Raw genomic sequence first — 20,862 nt, forward strand, 5'->3', positions numbered from 1 at the left:
TGCGGGGCTTCCCGCGGCCTGAGGAGCCAGGGCTGCCTGCTGCTTGTGGAGGCTCCGTCTCTGGAGCCGTTCCAAACCCACCTGGGCGCGCTCCTGTCACCTGCTCTGGGTGACCCTGCCCTGGCAGGGCCGTTGGAGCGGGTGATCTGCGGAGATGCCTTCCAGCCCTAAGTTCTGTGCTTCTGCCTTCGTGCTGCTAGGTGGCTGCGGTAGGGGCTCGGGCACTGCTGTAAGGCTGTGTGTGTGCAGCGCCGCTTGCCAGCAGAAGGTTCCCTAGGCGTGCTTGTCCATCGGTCTCTCGTGACACAAATGGGCTTTTTTTTGTCGTCTCTGATGGTTTTGGTGCCAGTCGATGACTGAAGTTTGAGGGCTTTGAACTTTCACGACTCTCCTGTGCAGTGCCGGCTGTGACTTTTCCAGATAAATTCTTCTAACTACTCAGTGTAATTAATTATTAAAACAATTTTTTTTAGGGGAGACTGTAACCCTTTGAACGTGTGTGTATGCCACATGTTTGTTTGCTGCCTTTAGTACAGCAGCAGAAGTTGCATAACTGAAAGTAGCACAAAGTTAACGCTGCAAGAGGCATCTCCTTTATAAACCCTCACACCGGTTCAAGCTCCTGAGGCTATTGCTCTGAGCATGAGACTCTTCGTGACTGGCTAAAGCCAAAAGTGAAGTGCCTTTGTGTGTCCTAAAGGCATTCCCAGGCTTTTGACCTCTAAACAGTAGCTGGAAACTCCATAATTGAGTTACTGATGCCATTTTCAGGCAGCAATGTTTGAAAGTGACTCTTAAGCCTGATTTAACTGTACTTTATGCTCTGTTAAGTTTCATTTGACAGTCATCCTTTGGATTCAGAGCAAACAGACCTTTTGGAGGTCTGTATAAACAGTTTGCCATAATGCTGTTGCGTGTTTCAAAGTCACCAGGCTTCTTATTTTGGTTAGGTAGTTATGTGAGGGTACACCAACCCTGGATATAATTGAGTATTGCTGAAGAGTAACATCATCAGTGATGGCAGAAAGACTTTACTTGGCAGAAAGCTGTTTTTTTTTGTTTTTTTTTTTTCCTTTTTTCCTCCTCTTGTTGCCTTAGCAGTATTTGCCTTTCTTTATGCTGATCTTGTGATCTTTTTGGCTGCAGAGGAGCAAAGGTGAGTTGTGTGAGTAGCAGTTGTGTGACTTGTAGTGCACAGTTGTTCTTACTGAGAAATTTTTCAAGTAAAATAACTATTCTGGATACAGGCTAGTAAAGAATTCTCTCATTCAAAGTTTAATCTTGGCTAAAAGTAAGCTTTGATCTTTTCAGAACAAGGCTGTCACAGATGTAGTTTAACATGAGTTTTTTCATCAACATGAAAACAGAATTGTTTTGTGTTCTGAAAAATGAGCTTATTTTCTTTTCTTGTCATTACACCAAGTTGTGATAATGGCTGCAGCATTTCTGCCAAGCATTTGAAGATATAGGGTCATAACTTGAGTGATGAGTTAAACCTACCAGCTTGTCAAGGTCAGAGGAGAATGTTCTCATGAAAAATCCAGGCTGGACTTCAATTTGGGGATTTAGTGGTGGCAGTGTTTGGGTTTGGATTTTTAACTGATTACTCACTCTCAAGATGGTAAGGTCAGATTCCTGCAACTGTACCTTTTCTGGTAGTCTGCTGGCCCTGTATGGAGCTTTGCTGATTGCTCTGCTCTGCAGGGGCCCATTGTGTACATCCAGCCACAGGTTCTAGCTCTCAACACAAACCCCTTGTATTCTCCACCTTATCAGAAGTAGTGGTTCATGCCCTTTGTGCTTTGACCAGTGTCATCAGTCAAGTTCAGGTGGTAACAGTAAAAGTGCTGATGTCTGGCATTTGTGCTGCTTATGGAACTTACTGAGTTACACAAACAGTTATTGGGAAAACTATGAACCTGAAAACTGCTATCCATAGTTCTCACCTCTGACATTGCTATATTAAATTAACTTCTTCTGGTACCCTCAGGAATAAAATATAAAATTCAAACAGCTATTGTATCCACAACTGGCAGTGAAGTTAATATATAAAAACTGACTGTTAAAGGTGTTGGCAGAATAGAGAAAATTCTGTCTGTTGTTTTGGCTCAGTTAAAATCACTTTTTTTTTTCCTTTATGCTTGGATGAAGACTTACCTTGCTGATCGCCTTCTCAGTATCCTGTGGGTCCATGACACTAGTTGTCTTTCAGATTTAACTCCTCCTACCCATAGTTATGTTGCCTCACACGCTCTGTAAAAGTACTTGTAGCCACTGCACTTGAACACAGTGCCTTCCACTCGTGTGTGTGTGTTTGGGGGGAGGTCTAAAAGGGCATTTTGGTTTGAATAACACTTCCAGAAAGAACAGCTGCAAATCCCTTTCTTCCTGCTCCATCTAGGTAGCTGTCATGGTAAACTCAGGGGTGTTGGTTGAGCAGGGCATTAACTCCTGCAGTAATTTATTTTCATCTAGAGTGAAACTTCACTGGAAATAGATACTCTGTAGCTAGGCCTTTAATACATGCCTTTTCTGGTTTGTTTTTAAATGGTATTTCCATTAGTTTTCTAAATCCTGGGATTTTTCTCCCTGCAACAACTACTGCTGTATGGGAGATGTTCCAATTCCTTGAGCTGTTTCTGCTCAAGGAGTAATATTTATGGGAGATGTATAATTAGCACACCTGCTCACCTAGAAAATCTGGTATCTCTGGAGTGCTGAAACCACCAGTGTGTTAGTTCTGTTACTTAACATACTGTTGAGACTCTGCATAAACTAACATCTTGTATCTCACTGCGGAGCAGTTTGCTGTGCTCAAGATCCTAAATGCAGCTCTGTGCAGTACAGGGTGTGCTTCTGCGTTGCTTTATTACAGTATTCAGAGGCTGACATCAAAGCGTTTCCTGCATTAGAGCAATGTTAAGTATTTATGGTGAAATAATCAATTACTGAAGTAAGGATTTGGCTGTTGAGGCCTAGAAGGCTTAAGTGATATTGAGTGAAGTACTATCTTTAGTGGCCATTAGAGCATGCTGGGTCCTCTTTCATGCTGTATCTGAACACAGGAATATTCCTATGTGTAAAATCAGCCTAATTAAAATGTAGGATGCAACTGTGCATCATCTGTATGGTACATCTATGTGCTGCTTTATAAGGTAACTAAGGAAGTGAAACTTTACAACAAATACACAAAAGAAATATTATCTCACAACTGTGAGTCTAACTTTACACTTGACGTAAGCAAGCAGTGGTTTGTGCTTTCTTAGGGGGTTTTTTAATGTCTCTGCTATGTTGGGAATCAGTACTTTTTCCCTGCAACTTTGAATTGTAGAAATGAAGTCTACTGAGTTGCTTTATCTCTTGGTATCAATCCACACAGTTTCAGTTGAAGAAGATTATCAAAATGAAATCCAAGTCACCTTCAGTAATATTTGAAATAGGAATTTGGTGATTGCACTTGTTCAATACTTCTCTTGAGCAATGGGAGTTATACTAAAAATGAAAAATATTTGCGCTTATCCTTTACTTTCTTCTTTAGCAATAGTGAGAAATAGTTTGTTACAATGGTGGTCAGTTTTCCTTTAGTTAAAAAAAAAAAAGGAAATAGAAGGACCCCAGTTTTGTGAAGATTTGACATGCTGTTAAGTTCCAAGGGAAACAAGATTGTGATGAAGCAACGTGGTGAGAGCTCTTGATGTCTTATATGGTTCTGGACAGCAGTGACAGTGTAGCTGAGGAGAAGGCAGGCTCCACTTCAAATATGAAGTTTATACAAAACCAGAATGTGGCTGGGTATATGAAAACCAGTTCTAAACATAACTACAAACACTATGGCTTCTATAAAATACTGCTTTCCTGGTTATTTTTTATATAATACTGTCACTTGGACTTTCATCTGTCCTTATTTCATTAAAAGAATAGAATGAATCTGCAGTTTCAAGTTGTGAATGATCCTTTCTTCACCATTTAGTATCTCCCTGTCAGATGATTAAAATTAGCATGTGTGCTGTCTAAACTTGTGATAGACATACAGGCTTGCTGGTGAGTACAGTTTGGAGATGAACCTATTCTTGCATGCAATGTTCATCAGCTTTCTTTCTGAAAGACAAGTGAGAGGAAATCATCATGGCTCTAGCAATTTTTTGATAGCAAAGTTCATTTAAGTGTGAACGAGACTACTAGCTAGTTCTAGTAATTGGTAAAGTTGTAAATCGGCACTTGGGCTAGAACTGCTTGGAGTCTTGGCCTCTTCCTCAGCTGTATTTTAGGAAATGTTGAACTTCTTGCACAAATGAAGCAAGGAGTAAATGAATCATCTTTCTGTTGAAAATTTTGTAGAGCACTAATTATCCTACTTCTTCTGAAGCACGAATACAATCTCTTGCAGGGCCTTAGTCTTACTAGTTTGTGTTGCACAGCTTTATTTAAGGCAGTTCTTAAAGTTGATCCCAAGAGTATAGTATTTGTTCAAGTTCTGTCAACTTTCTAGATTGGTAACTTCATTTCCTCTTACCCCTGATTCCCCTCTCACTCAAGAGTTGACATTTCTGTTTCAGACTGCTGCAAGCTGCTGAAGCCTTTTTGGTCCATTGAGCTGAAACCAGGGATGACTTGCCTTACATTCTCCATGACACCTTTGTCACCAAATTTGGTCCTGGAGAGAACTATGAGAAGGAGGACTTTGAATAAACGTGAAACATAAATTTCTAGCTTTGCTTAAACTATAGACATTGTGTAAAAGGAAATGAAGATGATAAAGGTGTTAAAAGCAATGGTAGTGGCAGGAAATAATGCGGTCTAGGATCTGAGAGAGAGAAATGCTGGGATCTGATCTAGCAAAGCGGGGCATATGACACACATTGAGAGACCAAGCATCATTTGCAGTGGCAGCCCTAATTCTCTGTTTTCTTTTCAGTTTGGGGATATTGAGATAAAAGACTTCTTGTTCTTTAGGGAGAAATTGTTATTCTTGCATGTGGTAAAAAAAACATTTGTTTATATGACAATTACTTGAGAGTGGTAAGCTTCTTCTCAGTTGGTTAAAAACAGGCTTTAACCAATATGCATGTGAATCTCTGTTCTGAGGCTGTAATAGTGACATGGCCATGTTGCACTTTATAATGTAAAGAGCAGCTTTTAAAAATACTATCATGGATGGAAGTGCTTTTTGTATTCTGTACGGTCAGTGTAGATGGTTTGTCTGTGTTGTGCTCTTCATACAGAATATTCAAAAACTGAAACTATAGTTCTCAACACTTTGTTTATGACCTGATAAATTAATGTATTTTTTCAATTTACTTTGCTTGAGATGCTCAGATGAGTAAGAGTCCATAAGCATCTGTGTTAATGGCACAACAGGTCCAATATTAAACTTTATAGAGTCTCTTCCCAGTTGTTATTTTAGCTGGAATCTTGTGTGTCAACTGACATCCCAGATGAAGATGAGCATTCAACTAAACTAATAAGCTGCAGCTTTCCCTTGTGGAAAAAATGAGTCCTGCTGCCTCCTGCCAATTAGCAATCATTTTCTGGCTGCATCTTAACTAGTATATCGTCCTTGCTTTTTAAATTCTTTAACAAAGTGAGGGTTTGTCTTTAAGCTTGTCTTGCTCCTGTTCTATCTGTGTAAGTTTGTTTGCTTTTTGCCATAAAAACAGCTCCCATTATTGCTGTGAAACTCCCCTAAAGAGCTGGGGCTGCACATGTGCACTTCATCAAAAACAGAAGCAGTGGAAGTAACGTAGGTGTTTTAAGGCTTCATTGTTCAGTGAGCTGCATGTTTATATTTCTTACTCTGATGTTTTTATTTTCAAAGATTAAGCATTTAATATGTGTACATGAAAGATTTAAGGATGCTGATTTACAAAGGAAATACTGTAGATATGTTTCCCATTTTAGGACCAATAGACTATAATGAAGTTAAATTTGCTAATGAGCACTTAACTATTAATTGCTTTACAATTGGTTTTATTATGTTGTTTGGTGGATTTTTTCAGTTCAGTATTTGCTCTCCTCAAATCTACAACATTGGTGTTGTTAGCACCCTGCTCTAACCAGCATCACTGTGCTGTGTTGTGGCCCTCCAAGGGTTGCAGGTGGATCTCTGCTCTGCCACAGACCCTCTGCAGAGGGATAGTTTTGCCTCACTGGTCTTTATCAGGGGCTGCAGGGGAATCTCTGCTCCAGCTCCTGGAGCACCTTCTGCCCCTCGTTGGTGTCTGCAAGGTTGTTTCTGTCACACATTCCCACTCCTCTCTCCCATTGCAGTTGGTGTTGTGCTGAGCATTTTCCCCTTCTTAAATATGTTATTCCAGAGGTGCTGCCACTGTCACTGATGTGGTGGTGTTGGCCAGCAGTGGGTCTGTCTTGGAGCTGGCTGAGATGGGCTCTGTCAGACACAGGGGAAGCTTCCAGCAGCTTCTCACAAGAGCCAGTTCTGTAGTGGCCCCCCTCACCCTGCTACCAAAATCTGGCCATCAGACTCCTCTGATCTAAATTAGGATTCTAATTCAGCTTTGTGAAGGCTTAAAAAAATTAAAAAATCTTAGAAATGCAAGATCTATTTAGGGAGAGGGAGCCTAAAAATACCTACCCTGTTACCAGAACAAGAATTTTAAAACTCTGACCCCATGTCTTGTCAAGCCTTAAACTAAGAAAAATCACTGTAAGAGTCAAGAAAACTAGTTAAAGAGTGTTTGGGGTGTTTTGTTTGTTTGCTGAGCATTTCCTGTGTACAGCTACAAGTTGCTTCTGCATAACCCTCCTGTCAACGCACAGTATAACGTGTCTGGCTTCTTGCAAATACCACAATGGGTGTGTTTTTAAAGAACACTTCTAAAAACTGTTCATGACTAGCATTGGGTTTTGTGCTGGTTTTGAGGGAAAGGATGGCAGTGACGTCTGAACAGGAAGTTGGTGTGTGACTTGTCTGTCTGGTGCAGGGATACATGTTAGTGCTGTGTGTGTTATGTAGACCTGGCTAACTCATCTGGGAAGTGGTAGTGTTGAGACCCCTGCTTCAACAAATTAGTGTTCCACTTGAACTTTCCATTTCTACTGTGTTGTTTCCAGTGGATTCTTGCAACACTTACAACACTGATGTGAAACAAGTGTGTTTATCATTTGGTACATTATGTTTATTAGACTTGCATTAGGGATGTGGTCTGATCTGTTAGGAAGTTTTTGGTTTAAAGACTTCTGGTTTTGTGTTGGGTTTTGGCTTATCAGATATGGTTCAAGCTTACGGGAATTAGAGTGGACCACTATGTACACAAATTTACTCTCATGTCTTTACCTTATAGTAATAAAAAAGGATTAAGATTGTTAAGTAGGCCATGAATTTTGCAGTAACTGATGAGCTGGTCTTGCTTTTTTTTTTTTTTTTTTTTGCTTTTTGCCTTTTTTTTTTTTTTTTTGGCACATTGCCAACATCAGTGGCTGTTGGGAAGCAATCTTGTGAGATTTTTTTTTTTTTTGCAGCTAAAAAAAGGTGTAAAACTGATTGCTCTGTCTTCAGGTGGTGAAGAATAAACAAACCCAAAGTAAGTTTTGCTGAAGTAATTCCTTTTTCCTGTCTATTCCCTTAAAGGCATATAACGCCAGAGAAGTTCTATGTGGAAGCCTGTGATGATGGAGCCGATGATGTGCTTGCTATTGACAGAGTCTCTACAGAAGTCACTCTTACAGGTGACTCTCCTCACCAGTATTTCTCAATACAGTCTTCTCTGTCCTTTTTGAAGATCTTCAGAACATTACTGAGATGATACTGACATAATTGTTTTTTAGTTACTGTTTAAAACAATGCTTTCTCTTCTGTTCTGCAGGGCTTTGTTTCAAATGCTTTTTGGCTGTGGGTTTGGTGCTGTGTGTTACCAGGGTGATAGTGCTTGCCTGTTCCTTAGTAAGACTGTCCATCACAGGGGAAGCTGACTCATTCAGGCTAGCTGGGGTTGGTGCTAGAGGTTCAAGATCAAACAGAGAAAGGATTGAACACTGGGGTTCTTCAGCTTTTGCAAATTGTGCTGTCTTTTATATAAAACTAAAACCTGACTTTTCATAAAGCCTTCAGAAATAGCAACAGTAAAAAACCCATTACTCTAAATTTTCATTCTGTGTTGCAAATCCAGATTCAAATGTCCATGGGAAGAGTCTTAAGCCTGTTGATGTCTTGAAAATTTTAGTTACATTTTTTAAGGAGTATGAAACAAAGAACTTTGATTAAATAATGTAAATAAAGTAAATATGATTGATTAAATAACATAAATAAAGTAAATAACATAAATAAAATGAAGGCACTGGGAGACTTCCTTTTTGATACTTCAGGAGTTTGGTACCACGGTATTCCTGATCTCTAAGCAGATAGAAATGCTACAGTAATAGTAATATAAAAGCAGTCATTCTCTCTCTTTTATTAGGCTTCTTGTATACTTCATGTAAGAGCAGTGTGCCCATCCCACTGATACTTTTGGTATCACAATATATTATTTCAATTTCTCCTTCAAAACTGTCAAGATAGTTATCCCAAGTCTTTTGTCAGTTTACATCTCTCTCACTACTGCTCTTATATCAGATGAACCTGCAAGGTGTTTAAAGCAAAAGAAGATTTAAGGGTTACCTTTCTTAGTTTTCTGAGTTCTGGGAAAATGCTTCATTCTAGTTTGAGTTTCTTTAGATTTCTCTAAAATATCTTCTGTTGTTATAGAAATGTAAATAGATTAAACTTACACATGCTAAGACTTCTAATTGATATTTGGTTACTTTTTGGATCTCTTGGTATGTTTTTCGGAATACTGTGTTCCTTGCCACATGTATGCTACTGTTGGTAGTTTTGCAGGGACAGCTTAGGTCTTCTGATACAGAAATAGACTAAGGCTCAGAAGATGCAAACAGACATGGGAGGCACAAGCACTTTTGGTACGGTTATCCTTTATGTCTTGATGGCTTCAAAACAAAGATTCTGGAAGCTGGCAGGACAATACATTGTTGAGGAGTCTACTTGCTATAGTATCATGAAAATAAGCTTGTATTTATTTAATTGAATGACTGCTTTGATTAAACGTGAGATATTGGTTAGAAAGTGGGTTAGAATCCCAGATCCTCCTCCCAAAGCTCCATCAGGATTTGAAATTCTGATGCTTTGCTTCTTATACTTAAATATACTTATATACTTATCTGTAAATACACTTATACTGTAGCAAAATTTGTTTTGACCAGGAAGGCTGGAGAAACCTAGTTCCAACACAGTCATGAAATAAGCAGTCTGAAATTTTGATATTCTTTTCCTCTGTTTTTCAGTTAAAAAAGATGTTCCCCCTTCAGCTGTTACAAGGCCTATATTTGGTATTTTGGGAACAATCCGATTGGTGGCAGGTAAGGAGAACAGACCCGTGCTCTTTAAAAATACTTAGACAAAATAGATTGCTAAAGAAGCTTCAATGGCAAAAATAGTATTTGCAAGAATCTGAGTATGCACTTTCATCAGTATGATAGGCTTTCCTTGTGGCTTCTAGAGGATGGAGGTATCCAAACCTTCTTTATCATGAATGTGTGTGTAACTCTTAAACCAGGAGGTACTCTAAAGGTAGGGTTAACTGGCAGTTGTTTGAGTTACAAGGAATGCATTTCAAATGAGTGCAAAGAACCTCATCTACTTTTTTCTTTGTAACTATTTTAATCTGAGCCGCAGGATTTGATGCAACAGTAAGTGTTGTGTTGTGAAGCTTCATCAATAATCATGGTACACAAATAGCTGAGAGTGACTGGATGATAGACAAGTAGATGCAGCTGTTCAAGTAATGATTGTGTTGCAACTGCCCTACAAATATGAAGAAAATTCATTATGAGAAGGAAAAGGGCAGACTGGAACAATGCTAAGTTTAGGGAGTTTTAGGATAATGTAAGAATAAGTTGTCCTGTTTTTCTAAGTGTCTCAGTGGTCAGGTCTAAGCAGCCAGTGTCATGAATACACCTGATGCATAAAGTGTAAGCTTTTGGGAAGGTAAGCATTGCTGCTCCAACAATCCTTTTTGTGGAATTCGGTAGAGTTTGAGACTAAAATACTCTGAAAAATGATGTAATAAGCAGAATACATACTGAATAAAATGCCTGTATTTAGAAAGGACTAAAGATCACTCACTGCAGTATTCCCAACTGAGGCAAAGGGTGACTGTGTTGAATGCAGTGACTTCTACAGGATCTTAAAACTGCTGAACTTTCTATGCCCATATTCTAAAGAATTGTGGGTTTTGCAGAGTAAGAGCAATGTAATGGATACATGTGTCTTAGGGACTTGACGAGTGCTGACTCTTTTAAAACTCAAAGGGGAATTTTCACCACTTACAGACTTGGTAGTGACTACTATTCATCTGCCTGAATATTAAATAAAATATAGAATATGTTAAGTCTCTTAAAAGCTTGGGGTTTTTTTCATTTTATCCTCCAGAGCTTTGCACTGAGTATTGGCATACAGCTGTCAAAGTTAAGATGTTATCAGTTAAATTAAATGTTTAGCTAAGTGTTATTAGGCAGTTTACTGCTGTTAACTGCAAAACTGGCCCTGTGTCTAGCAATGCAGCATCTTTAACAAATATAAATATTCTTTGCCTATTGCAGTATTAAAAGTAAACTTTTTCTTCAAAAACAAGATGACACACTATGCTTAGAAATACGGTTGTGTTGTGTTCACCAGCAAGTGTAAATTAATTGCTCTGAGTGAACTGTCCATGATTATGGGGTGGGTTTTTTCTTTGTTACTTAGGCAATCAGGGAAACAGCAAGCTTCCTGTCTTAAATTGCTAAAAAGAGCCCCAAATCTTTGTACTGTTTTGCATCTGTTAGGAGGAATATTTTTGTTTTTTCATGATAAGATGAATAGTCTTTTTGGCTTTTGAAGCATGCTTACTTTCATGTATTTTGGACTTACTCTGTGCTTTTCAAACCACGTTCAAGAGCATTGGCCTCTTTCTGAGTTTGCAAACCTGAAGATTTTCAGACTGTCTCTGATCAGGAGTAGGTGACACTTTCTTGCCCACTTTTTAAAAATTTCTTAAACTTAATGAGCAGCTCAAGATCTCTGAGCATAGAGAAGTGGATAGCTTAGAAAGTATGTTTTGCTTTTGCTCCACCTGTGGGTTTTGTTACACTTTGTTACACTTTTGTTACACTTTTGTTACACTTAAGAACACAAAGTCCTGTTGGTTTCAGTTTTCCGATATGGATATAGGCTGCTTTTCTTAATACATGCAGCTCTTTTTTTTTTGGGGGGGGGGGGGTTGTTTTGTTTTTGGTTTGGTTTTTTTGTTTGTTTTTGTTAAACTTTGTTCTTTCTGATTTACAGGCACATATCTTATTGTAATAACAAAGAAGAAAAAAGTAGGTGAGATTTTCAGTCATGCAATCTGGAAAGCAACAGACTTTGACATCCTCTCCTACAAAAAAACCATGCTGCACTTAACTGATATTCAGGTAGGTACCTTGACTAGGGGAGTGTGGAGGAATGTTATTGTATGTTAAGGCTCATTGCCACAGGACCTAATTTGAGGAAGATATAAATTTTTTTTAAGAAGCTGTTTGTACAATACCTTTTTTTTTGTTTGTTTGTTCACAATACTAGATTGGCTGTAGTATTTGTGTATAGATATATATAAAATCATGGCATTCAATATGATAAACTCACACGGTGCAACTTAGAATATCATCTGCAGATTATGGATGTGCGTTTTTGCTTCTATTAACATGGTACACCCTTCCTAATGCTTCTGTTAAGTCTTTCTCAGAGGTTTACTCTTCTGACAGCCCCTACAATAAACTGCATAGCTGTCACCTTACCTGTCTTGCTTTCTTTATGGAATTGCTCAATTACATAGTTACTCAGCAGGGAAGAATTGACATTTATTTTTTTTGAGAGAGGGATAGGTGAAAGATTTTTTTTTTAAACAGACGTTTAGTGGATTGATAAAGAGCAGGTCAGGGTATCTAACCAATGGAGCTGGAAGGGAATTTGATGCTTTTTCAGGAAACAAATGAGGCTGAACCAGAACACAGATTATAACTATTCTTTCGTCTTGCAATCTTGTTTTTTGGGTTTTTTGACTGAATGGTTTTCAGGGAAACTAACAGCTTCCCTTTTGCTTGGAAGTTGTTAGATATCAGTAGCTATTTACCTCACAGAAATGCTGTTCTCTGTTCTCCACTGTTGTTGCAGAATTTGGTTGCAGTGTGCTAGCTGCAAGTTACCAGTGAGCTGGTATCAGAATTGCACTCTCATGCTTTCCTTCTTGTATGGTAATCTCTGGATGATGTCATGTATTGCTAGAACACTAGCAAAATTCATCTCATCACTTCAAAAAGTAGTGGTAGCTTACAAGAGTAAAATATTTTGATAGCAGTATATGACAGCTCTTCTGTTCTTTCCTCATCTCAACAGTTGCAGGACAATAAGGTATTTTTATCAATGCTTAATCATGTCTTGAGCGTGGACGGATTTTACTTCTCTACAACCTACGACCTAACACACACCCTTCAACGGCTGGCCAACACGAGCCCAGAGTTCCAGGAGATGAGCCTTCTAGAGAGGGTAAGGATTTGAGTTTGCTTTGTGTCTGTGTTGCAAATTGTCAGTTAGTTTGATGCAGATGATGTTTAAATGATGCTGGTGTTTTATCCAAGCTGTTCGGGATTGTGTTGGAACACGCTGGTCTGTGCAAGTCTCATAGCTCGTGAGCGTGACGTTCCAGGGATCTGTTCTAATCTGATGTGACTTCCAGATTGGCAGTTAGAAGTACTTCCTAAAGTATACTTTAAATGGATTTTGAAAAATCCAAAATAAATTAAATTTTGCCTCTAATTTGAACATTTCTAATTACAAGAAGGAGGAGCTAAGCAGAAAAATGGAGAGAAAGCAAGTAATTCCTTTGACCTGGAGTGTAGGGAAGGAATCCAAAGTAGGATAAGTTTACTTGTGTTCATATTCCTTTCCGGGATAACTTGGAATAGATATGCAGGTTTTATGGCTGTCAGTCTTGGGATGTTGTATTCTTTCTAAAGTATTCCAATTCTTTGTGTGAAGCATGAATTTAGTATGCTGCTTTTGTCTTAAAGACAACAGCCAAAAGCAGTTTGAGCTTGAGGTTCTCTTGCGTCTGTATTGATGGGTTTTTGTTTTGTTTTGGTTTTTTAATATTGAAAAAACTGTTTACATTTGGGGATTGTTTAGCACCATCAAATGTTGCTTGGGCAGTGCTCTTGCCAGAGAGAGCAAGGACACAAAAGGATTGGTTTGCCTTAAAATTGTGTCACTTCATAAGGTTGTGTGAAAGGCAAAGTACCGTAAAAAACATCACTTTCAAGTAAATTCAGATCTTGGATGGTTAAAATTATTGCAGTGTAATTTCATATGCCCATCCATGGCTGTAGTATAATGGCTTATCACAAGGATGGTGGCAGTTTTGAACATCTCCGGTTTGCTTCTGCAAGACTCCAGTGTTTGGAGTGTGGGTGTTTTTGTTTGATATTTGTGTTGTTTTTTTTTAACAGTACTGGTAGAAGGAAACAACCCCATCATAGGGGCACCAATGCATTACGTTCTGCAACTCAGTTGTTAACAGTTTAGAAGTGTCAGGCAACACCCTTAAGAGCAGTTAAAAGAATAGCTCTCTCCAGTCTTTGTTTAGATTTCTAGTTGAAGATATGAAGGCTACTGATGAAAGAAGGGAACTGTTCATGTAAACTTACATGACACATGGATACTATGATACTGCCTTTATATTGAATTAGACAGAACTTAGTTTCTAAAAGCATGTTGGCTTTTTGTCTTGCTGCAGGCAGATCCGCGGTTTGTATGGAATGGACACCTTCTGAGAGAATTTACTGCTCAACCAGAGGTAAACACTTAATAATGATTCTGTTAATAGAGAACAAATACACTTTTGCTGTAAGTATGCAACAGCTTTTTGTGGTTCTGTCTCTTTCAGACAGCCAGAATCTAGTATAATATGGCTAATCATCATCTAGTTTAGCACAGTGAGTCTTCTGCTTTCAGACTTCCAACTTTGTCAATGTCCTCAGTGTTACTTCTAGAAAGCAAATTTTTTGGAAGTGTCAGTATTTGAAGATACTGTGCTGTGAAGATAGCTGCTCATATAAACCAAAGGGGAAGTTACACTGCACAATGTATGCTTCTCAAGCATCTTGAAGTTTAGCTACTTATTTATGTTTGGGTATAGGCAAGGTCCAGTTCATCGCTTTTTTTTCCCTAAGACTGTCTCACATCATTCTCTTATGTGTTCAGTTTAAATTCCATTTTGCTAGTGAACAGATCATAAAGCTGGTAATTAAGAGTAAGACTGACAGTTTAGATTCTTCCAGTTTATTTCAAACGAAGACTAGCACAGTGTAACCTTTGAATTCACTTAGTCCAGCAAATACAAGTGCATGACCATGAGCCACAGCTGTGGCACCTTAATGGCCAGACTGTCTAAGCTCCTTCCTACCAGAGATATCCTCTGTCTGTTAAACTCCTTGGATTGCCTGCACTACAGCAGCCTCCTCTCTCCATCAGTGCTTTGCATTTATCAAAGCAAGTGACGCATAGCTTCTATTTCTGCCTCGGTAACCTGTGGAGATGTGCTGTTACATTAGACAGCACTGTTCCAAAAAGCTGGATTGTGCAGTGCTTCTGGAATGTGAAGATATGAATTAGAGAAGGGCTTTTGGGCATATTACTGGGTGTAAAGTTTGCATAGTGCTGTGCAAATAAAGCTTGGGAAATGAGAGGGAAGCTGTGTGTGGCTGGCTAGTGAAAACAGACCTGGGGGCAAAACACAGAAGCTGAAAAGGGAGATAACTGATATTTTTAGGCTATGCTTCCCCTCACATTGATTACAGATGGCTTGATGCAGGAACAATTTCAGGTAATGTTAAGTGTGTAATTTCTGACTTCTAGTATTGAACTTTAAAGTTTTCTTGAAAGATTTAGTTATTCAGGAATGGCAAGATAGGAAAAACCCTGGAACAGGCATTTTGAGTATTAATCACATAAAAATACATCTTACTGAAGGCTTCTGTAACTACTGTCTCTGCATATGTTCTTCTGTGGAGGTAAAGCAAACACACCATGTCCAAGATTTTCAGCAAGTATTGCTTTATATCTGGCATGTTTGTAGGAGAGTAAATGGGACGGACAAAGTATAGGGAGGACAAAGCAGCTTGCTTTTGTTTTTTTTGTCCAGGCTGCTTAATTAGGATTAGACTTTTACTTTTTTCTTCCTGCTGATAAGGATTGCATGTGTTGCTGTTTTCCCTGAACTTTTTTTTTTTCTCAGGAATGTTTCACCCTAAACAAAAAGTAAATGATATAAAGTATATGAAACTACCACAAAAGCCGTAGGCATAGTTACTCACCTTTTTTGGCTACTAGTGTTTAATATTTTTAACATGTGTTTGTGTGTTTCAGATCCATAGGTTTGCCACACCAGTGATGCATGGATGTATCCTTTTGTGTTGTAAAGCTGTGTGCTGGATATGGGTAGTCCAGTAGCAAAATGGCTGCTGTGAGGCTGCTCTATTGTTACACGGGCAATTTTAACATAGAGCACATTGTCAGAAATAAGTCATAGTTTGCTCATATATGGGTGTTACATATTGTTTGATAGTCCACTTGTGTGTTAACTCCCTTGAATATTCTGCTTTGAAGGCTTAATGTATTTAATTTTACAGTCATGGTTTGCATAACTGTCTTTCAGTGGGAAGGTTAAGATTAATATGGCAAATGCTCTCCCATCAGCTTTAGTACTTTATCTTGCTATAAGGATGCATTTACTTCAGATACAAAATAAGGGAGAACAGTTTTGACTTGAAGGAGTGTTTATGGATGTTGATGAATAAAAGGTTAAGTTCTGCTGAAGGCTCCTGGAATGCTTTTCCTGGGCAGCTGCTTTTCCTGCACTAATGCTTTGGGAAACAGCCTTTTTAGCAAAGCAGTCAAGAGTTTATTTTTGAGAAGGGATGAATGCTGCAAGGAAGCTGAACGCTTTCTGGAGATAGTGTGTGGTAAACAATAAGTTCCAGGTAGTTGCTCCTGGACTGATAGTATGAAAAAGACTAGCAAGACTGGACGGAGCAACTCCTGCCATGTTCTGCTTTGTTCATCCATTGCAAAGGCCCCTCAGGTGTGTGCAGGGAATGGCTTCCAAATGGAATTGGTTGATCTGATAGGACTGTCAGCAGCTGGCAGATCTCCAGTCCTTTCGTGTGACTTCATTTAATGGAAAATGTTATAGGAGTAGGCAGAGAGACAAAGGAAAGATAGCAAAAGGGAACCATTGAAACACCCTAATCCTTATCTTGCTGGTTCTGGGTAAATTGCAATTAACAACTGACAGACTGCAATTAACTCCTTCCTCGATCCTGTTTTTTCACTGTATAAAAAATAGCATAAGTAACGTTTTTTGAAGAAGAATTGCAGCAAAACCGTAGAGAACTCAGGAATTTGAAGAAATGGGATTTCTTGCAGTAAAAATGCTAAGAGGACCCCTCAGCAGAATTGTTACAGTGCCACTAGCAGATATTTCAATAATATCAAAGGTTCTTTCCCCCCCCCATATAAACTCAAATACATTTTCTCAACTACGTGTACTGAGCTTCTAGTCTTGCAGTGATGAAAAATAATGGACTTGGATAGTTGAGATTTTGATCACCTGAAGCCCTAAACTACATTTAGTATTTCCCTTGCTGCTCCAAACCAAAGCCCTTCTAAAGAACAGTAAATTCTGTCTGGTCCTTTTATGTGGAAGTTGCTAATAGCAAGTTATCATTTTAAGTGAGCACAGATTGCCAACAGAAAATGGGCTGGCAATTGCTAAGCAGCTAAGGTTAGAGGTAACCTTTCTTGGAGAATACTGTTGGCTGTACAAATGTTGAATTAAAGGTTGGAGGACCTGGCAGTAATTTTCCAGGAAAATAGAGGAATGGGTATTTTTCAGCCTTAATTTATGAATTGTGAGAACATTCTGGATGGGGACAATTTGTATTCTATTTTTGGGAGGTTGTTTACAAACAGTATTGGCATAAATACAAACAGAAATCAAGATGACTCATGTATGAAACCAGTGTGTTCTTTAACGTAGCTGAGGTGCTCATGTGTGATGCAGGTGCTTTATGTCCCAATTGAATCATAGATACAGAGCCTAAATTTCACTTGAGATGAAGTATCTAGATTCCTCAAAGAGAAGACTGCAGTACACTAATTTAAAAATTGACCATTTTGATCTTTTGCTTGCTTTAAAGTGATAGGTTTCAGTTTTTAGGGGCAAAGCATGCAAGCTGGTGAATCTACCTGAAGAAATTTTTCATGAGTGCTGATCTCTATTAGACTTGGTAGCTTACTGCAGTCCAAATAAGTGCCACTACAAGTAGCACAAAACAAGAGTAAAGCTGAAACTAGTTGTCATTGCCCCTGTTTGTTGGGTAGTCCCAGGTGCATTTGGCACTTTGGGTATGTAGCCCAGGCTACAGGAAACCATTCTTGTGTGAGAAGTCCTCACTGGAATCCTGGTGCGTGTTCATTTTTTCTTCACATGGATTTGAAAGCCAGTCTATTTTACTGCTAGTTCTGGCATTTGTAGATGTGATGTATATTGCACTTATGAGTGCAAAATACATATCCCAAGATATTTACTCTTCTAAAAGCCTAGAAAACAATTTGAGGAGGTATTTTTGAAGTAGTTGTTCATTTTTAAAAGCAATAGGGGCAAGAAGCTGTTAAGGTAGTATAATAAAATTATGGATGAGATGGATTCCTAATTTTTAATTAGGACCATAAGACCCAGAATAAACTTCTTTGAAATCACATTTTCTCAAAGTTACAGCAGTTTTAATGTCTGTTCATCAGTGACATGACCATAGAGTGTTGTTTTGCAATGTGCATATTGTTGCTGTCTCTCCAGTTTAGTGTTCAACTGTTGTTGGGGTGACAAATGTTCACAGATTTATTTAAATGTAGTCTCTTGGTTCCTTGAAGTTTCCTACCTGTTGATGTGTAAAAATATCCTAATGAAACATTGAGGTTTTTCCTGAGTGTTGTTCATCAGTTATCACTATGCACTCTTGTTCTATTAATGGCAAGTGTTTTGACTGGCTGCTTGTTTCCAGAAGAAGCTGTTTCAGGGCTGGTGTACGCTACTATGTAAGAGGTAAAAGAAAAAACTGATTTATTAAAAAAATATGTGTTCCATCTGCACATGTGAGTTACCTTTAAGAGTAAATGAAAAAAACATTTCGTTTGTTTTGGGCTTCTTCCTCTCAAAGAAAATATTAGGAACTGAAGCATTTTTTGGTATTTATAAAAACTGATTCTTCTTCATGTCTTTAAGACGTAACTGCAAAAGTTTTGTAGTGATTTTTAACAGATGTCTGTTTTCATTGGTGCTAAATGCAAATGTGTAATAGCCCTTTTCATCTAGCAGTAAACCAGCTAAGAGCATCACTGGTGCTGGCAGGGGAGCCCTCAGTGGTGTTCTCCAATTGTTTCAAGTTAAAAAGCAAACAGGGAAATGAATTTAAATTACTTTCTCTGTTCTTAGTCCCAGCATACATGCTTTTGAAGAAATTTGTCCATTTCTGCAGTACCATTGTTACAGAATGGTGAATATTTTCATTTCAGACCACTGGTATTTTATTTCATATTAAATGATAATCTCTAGTGCTAGAAATATAAAAATGTGTTAACTTGAAGAAGCACAGTTCTGCTTAAATTTGGTGCAGATCATGTTAAACTTTTACCAAGGGTGTGTTTAATTTTACGTTGTCAGACAGCTCTGTGCTTCCTGTGAGGACTTAAAAGGGAGGGGAAGGAAGCCTTTTGCTGATGTGCTGTCACTGTTTTGCAGGCAGGCTGAGCTGGCTAACGTGGTCTTTTTCCTTCACAGGTATTGATTCAGAAGGGCACGCTGCTAACTTTGTTGAGACAGAACAAATTGTGCATTACAAGGGGAGCAAAGCATCATTTGTTCAGGTAAAGTTGCCGTAAGGAACATAGATACTAGATAGCTCTGTCTTACTTGTATATTGTATATACAATCTATATTTAAAAACATAAACTAAGCAAACAGACTGAATTAGTTTAACAAAATAAACCTGGATGCTTTATTTTTCAATGTCAAGTGGGTTTTGTAAATTCTGCTGTTTAAAACCATTACCATTCTTTTGCAGACCCGTGGATCTATTCCTTTTTTCTGGTCTCAAAGACCAAACCTCAAGTATAAACCAAAGCCACAGATCAGCAAGTCAGTAAACCATGTATGTGAGTGTTTGTGTCTTGGGGTTTTAACATGTTACTGGGCTCATCTTTGTGTGATAGGGATGCAAAGTGTAATTAGAAGAATAAAAATCAGCGATACTGGATTGAGCATTACTTTTTTGAAAGTAATAGCAAGAAACCTTGTACTTCTTATAATGAATTAAAAGGCTGAAAAAAGTGCAAGCATCAGTGAGGGTAGTTTCTCTTTGGATTCTGTTTGCAGCAGTTTTAGTAGCTGTACAATACTCTTTATGTGTAGCATGTTTAATGAGGGGAACTGAATGGACTGGGAGGAGGAAAGTGGGAATGTATTGGCATAATAGAGAACATCAAACACTTAGTTTTAAGAATCATCAAAAATATTGGTGCTTTCTTGTAAAGCACAGATCTTAATAGTAGTGTACATCTGTCAACCCATTTCCTTTCTCTTCCAGATGGATGGCTTCCAAAGACATTTTGACTCACAAATAATTAGCTATGGAAAGCAAATGATTGTCAACTTGGTATGCTTTCACTTGTTCTTCCTGAAAAAGTTGTTGTTCTTTTAAGCAGGCTTTTGAGTAATTCTGTCTCTGTTTTCCCTTTTCCCAGGTTAACCAAAAAGGCTCTGAGAAGCCTCTTGAGCAAACCTTTTCAAAAATGGTGAACAGCATGGCAAATGGAATGGTCAGGTACATGTGACATGAAGTGATACATTTTGTTTTACAGGTTAAGCATTCCTTCTGAGATCCATAGAGTGGTCAGCTCTTTGGGGGCCTTTACCAACTCTGTGATTTGTTTGCATTTTATGTTTATGAAGTGACTTGCTAAGAGAGGACACAGGCCGAATAAAGAAGGAATTTCAGAGGCAATGGTAATGCCAGTATTGGAGTCACAGTATGCAGTGGAGCTCTTCTGCATTTTAGGAAAAAGATCGTGCCCCGTAGAGCTAGCTTCTGGCAAAAGGGCTTGGTTACATTGCTAATGTAGTGAGGCAGCGCTGCATGTGAGCAAAACAGGATGGAACAGTAAGGGGAACAAGTAATTTAAATGCCTGGAGCTCAGTGTAACAACAGGCCAAGAGTGGAGAAGCCACTTGGATTATGAGAAATTCCATCTCTTTGTGGGAATAAGGAGTGCAGTACACAATTTTACAACCTGTCTGTGCTTGCTTTTGTTAATTTCTGGAGGGAGGGCTTGTATCCAGCTCACGCAGATATTTGCCCCTCTACCTTATCCTTGAAATTACTGTGCCATTTTTTTATCCTGTGCATATTTGCTATAAAGTCATCTGATGGAAACCAAGGTGTGGAATTTTGTGAAGGTGCATTTTGGTGATGTTCTGTATATGTTCAAAAGTGATGTTTGGCAGCCCTGTTTTACTACTGCTATCAAAATCCACTTTCTTGGATTTTTGATGTTGTTTACCTGTTTTTGTTTTTGATGGTGTTTACCTGTCAGAGTCAAACTCGAGGCTTCAGTTACTTGTTTCAGTGTGTATAGACCATCTTTCTTCATGCATAGTCCTGAAATCTTGTCAAATGACTTTTGGGCTATGAATGCTTGAGGAGAGGAATGTAATGCCTGTA

The 20,862-nt window shown here is 38.5% G+C and overlaps 1 protein-coding gene across 1 annotated transcript in view; it reads left to right on the forward strand.

Moving 5' to 3' along the window:
* Positions 1-20,862, forward strand: part of SACM1L (SAC1 like phosphatidylinositide phosphatase) — a 29,562-nt gene that overhangs the window by 656 nt on the left and 8,044 nt on the right. Inside the window, exons 2-12 of the mRNA XM_053938316.1 lie at positions 7,589-7,686; positions 9,295-9,369; positions 11,336-11,463; positions 12,425-12,574; positions 13,821-13,880; positions 15,452-15,485; positions 18,087-18,188; positions 18,924-19,009; positions 19,207-19,293; positions 19,729-19,797; positions 19,886-19,965. Of these exons, the coding sequence (XP_053794291.1) occupies positions 7,589-7,686; positions 9,295-9,369; positions 11,336-11,463; positions 12,425-12,574; positions 13,821-13,880; positions 15,452-15,485; positions 18,087-18,188; positions 18,924-19,009; positions 19,207-19,293; positions 19,729-19,797; positions 19,886-19,965 (969 nt within the window). The remainder of the gene's footprint in view (positions 1-7,588; positions 7,687-9,294; positions 9,370-11,335; positions 11,464-12,424; positions 12,575-13,820; positions 13,881-15,451; positions 15,486-18,086; positions 18,189-18,923; positions 19,010-19,206; positions 19,294-19,728; positions 19,798-19,885; positions 19,966-20,862) is intronic.

This window comes from Vidua chalybeata, chromosome 1 (assembly GCF_026979565.1).
Source record: "Vidua chalybeata isolate OUT-0048 chromosome 1, bVidCha1 merged haplotype, whole genome shotgun sequence".
Lineage (NCBI taxonomy): Eukaryota > Metazoa > Chordata > Aves > Passeriformes > Viduidae > Vidua > Vidua chalybeata.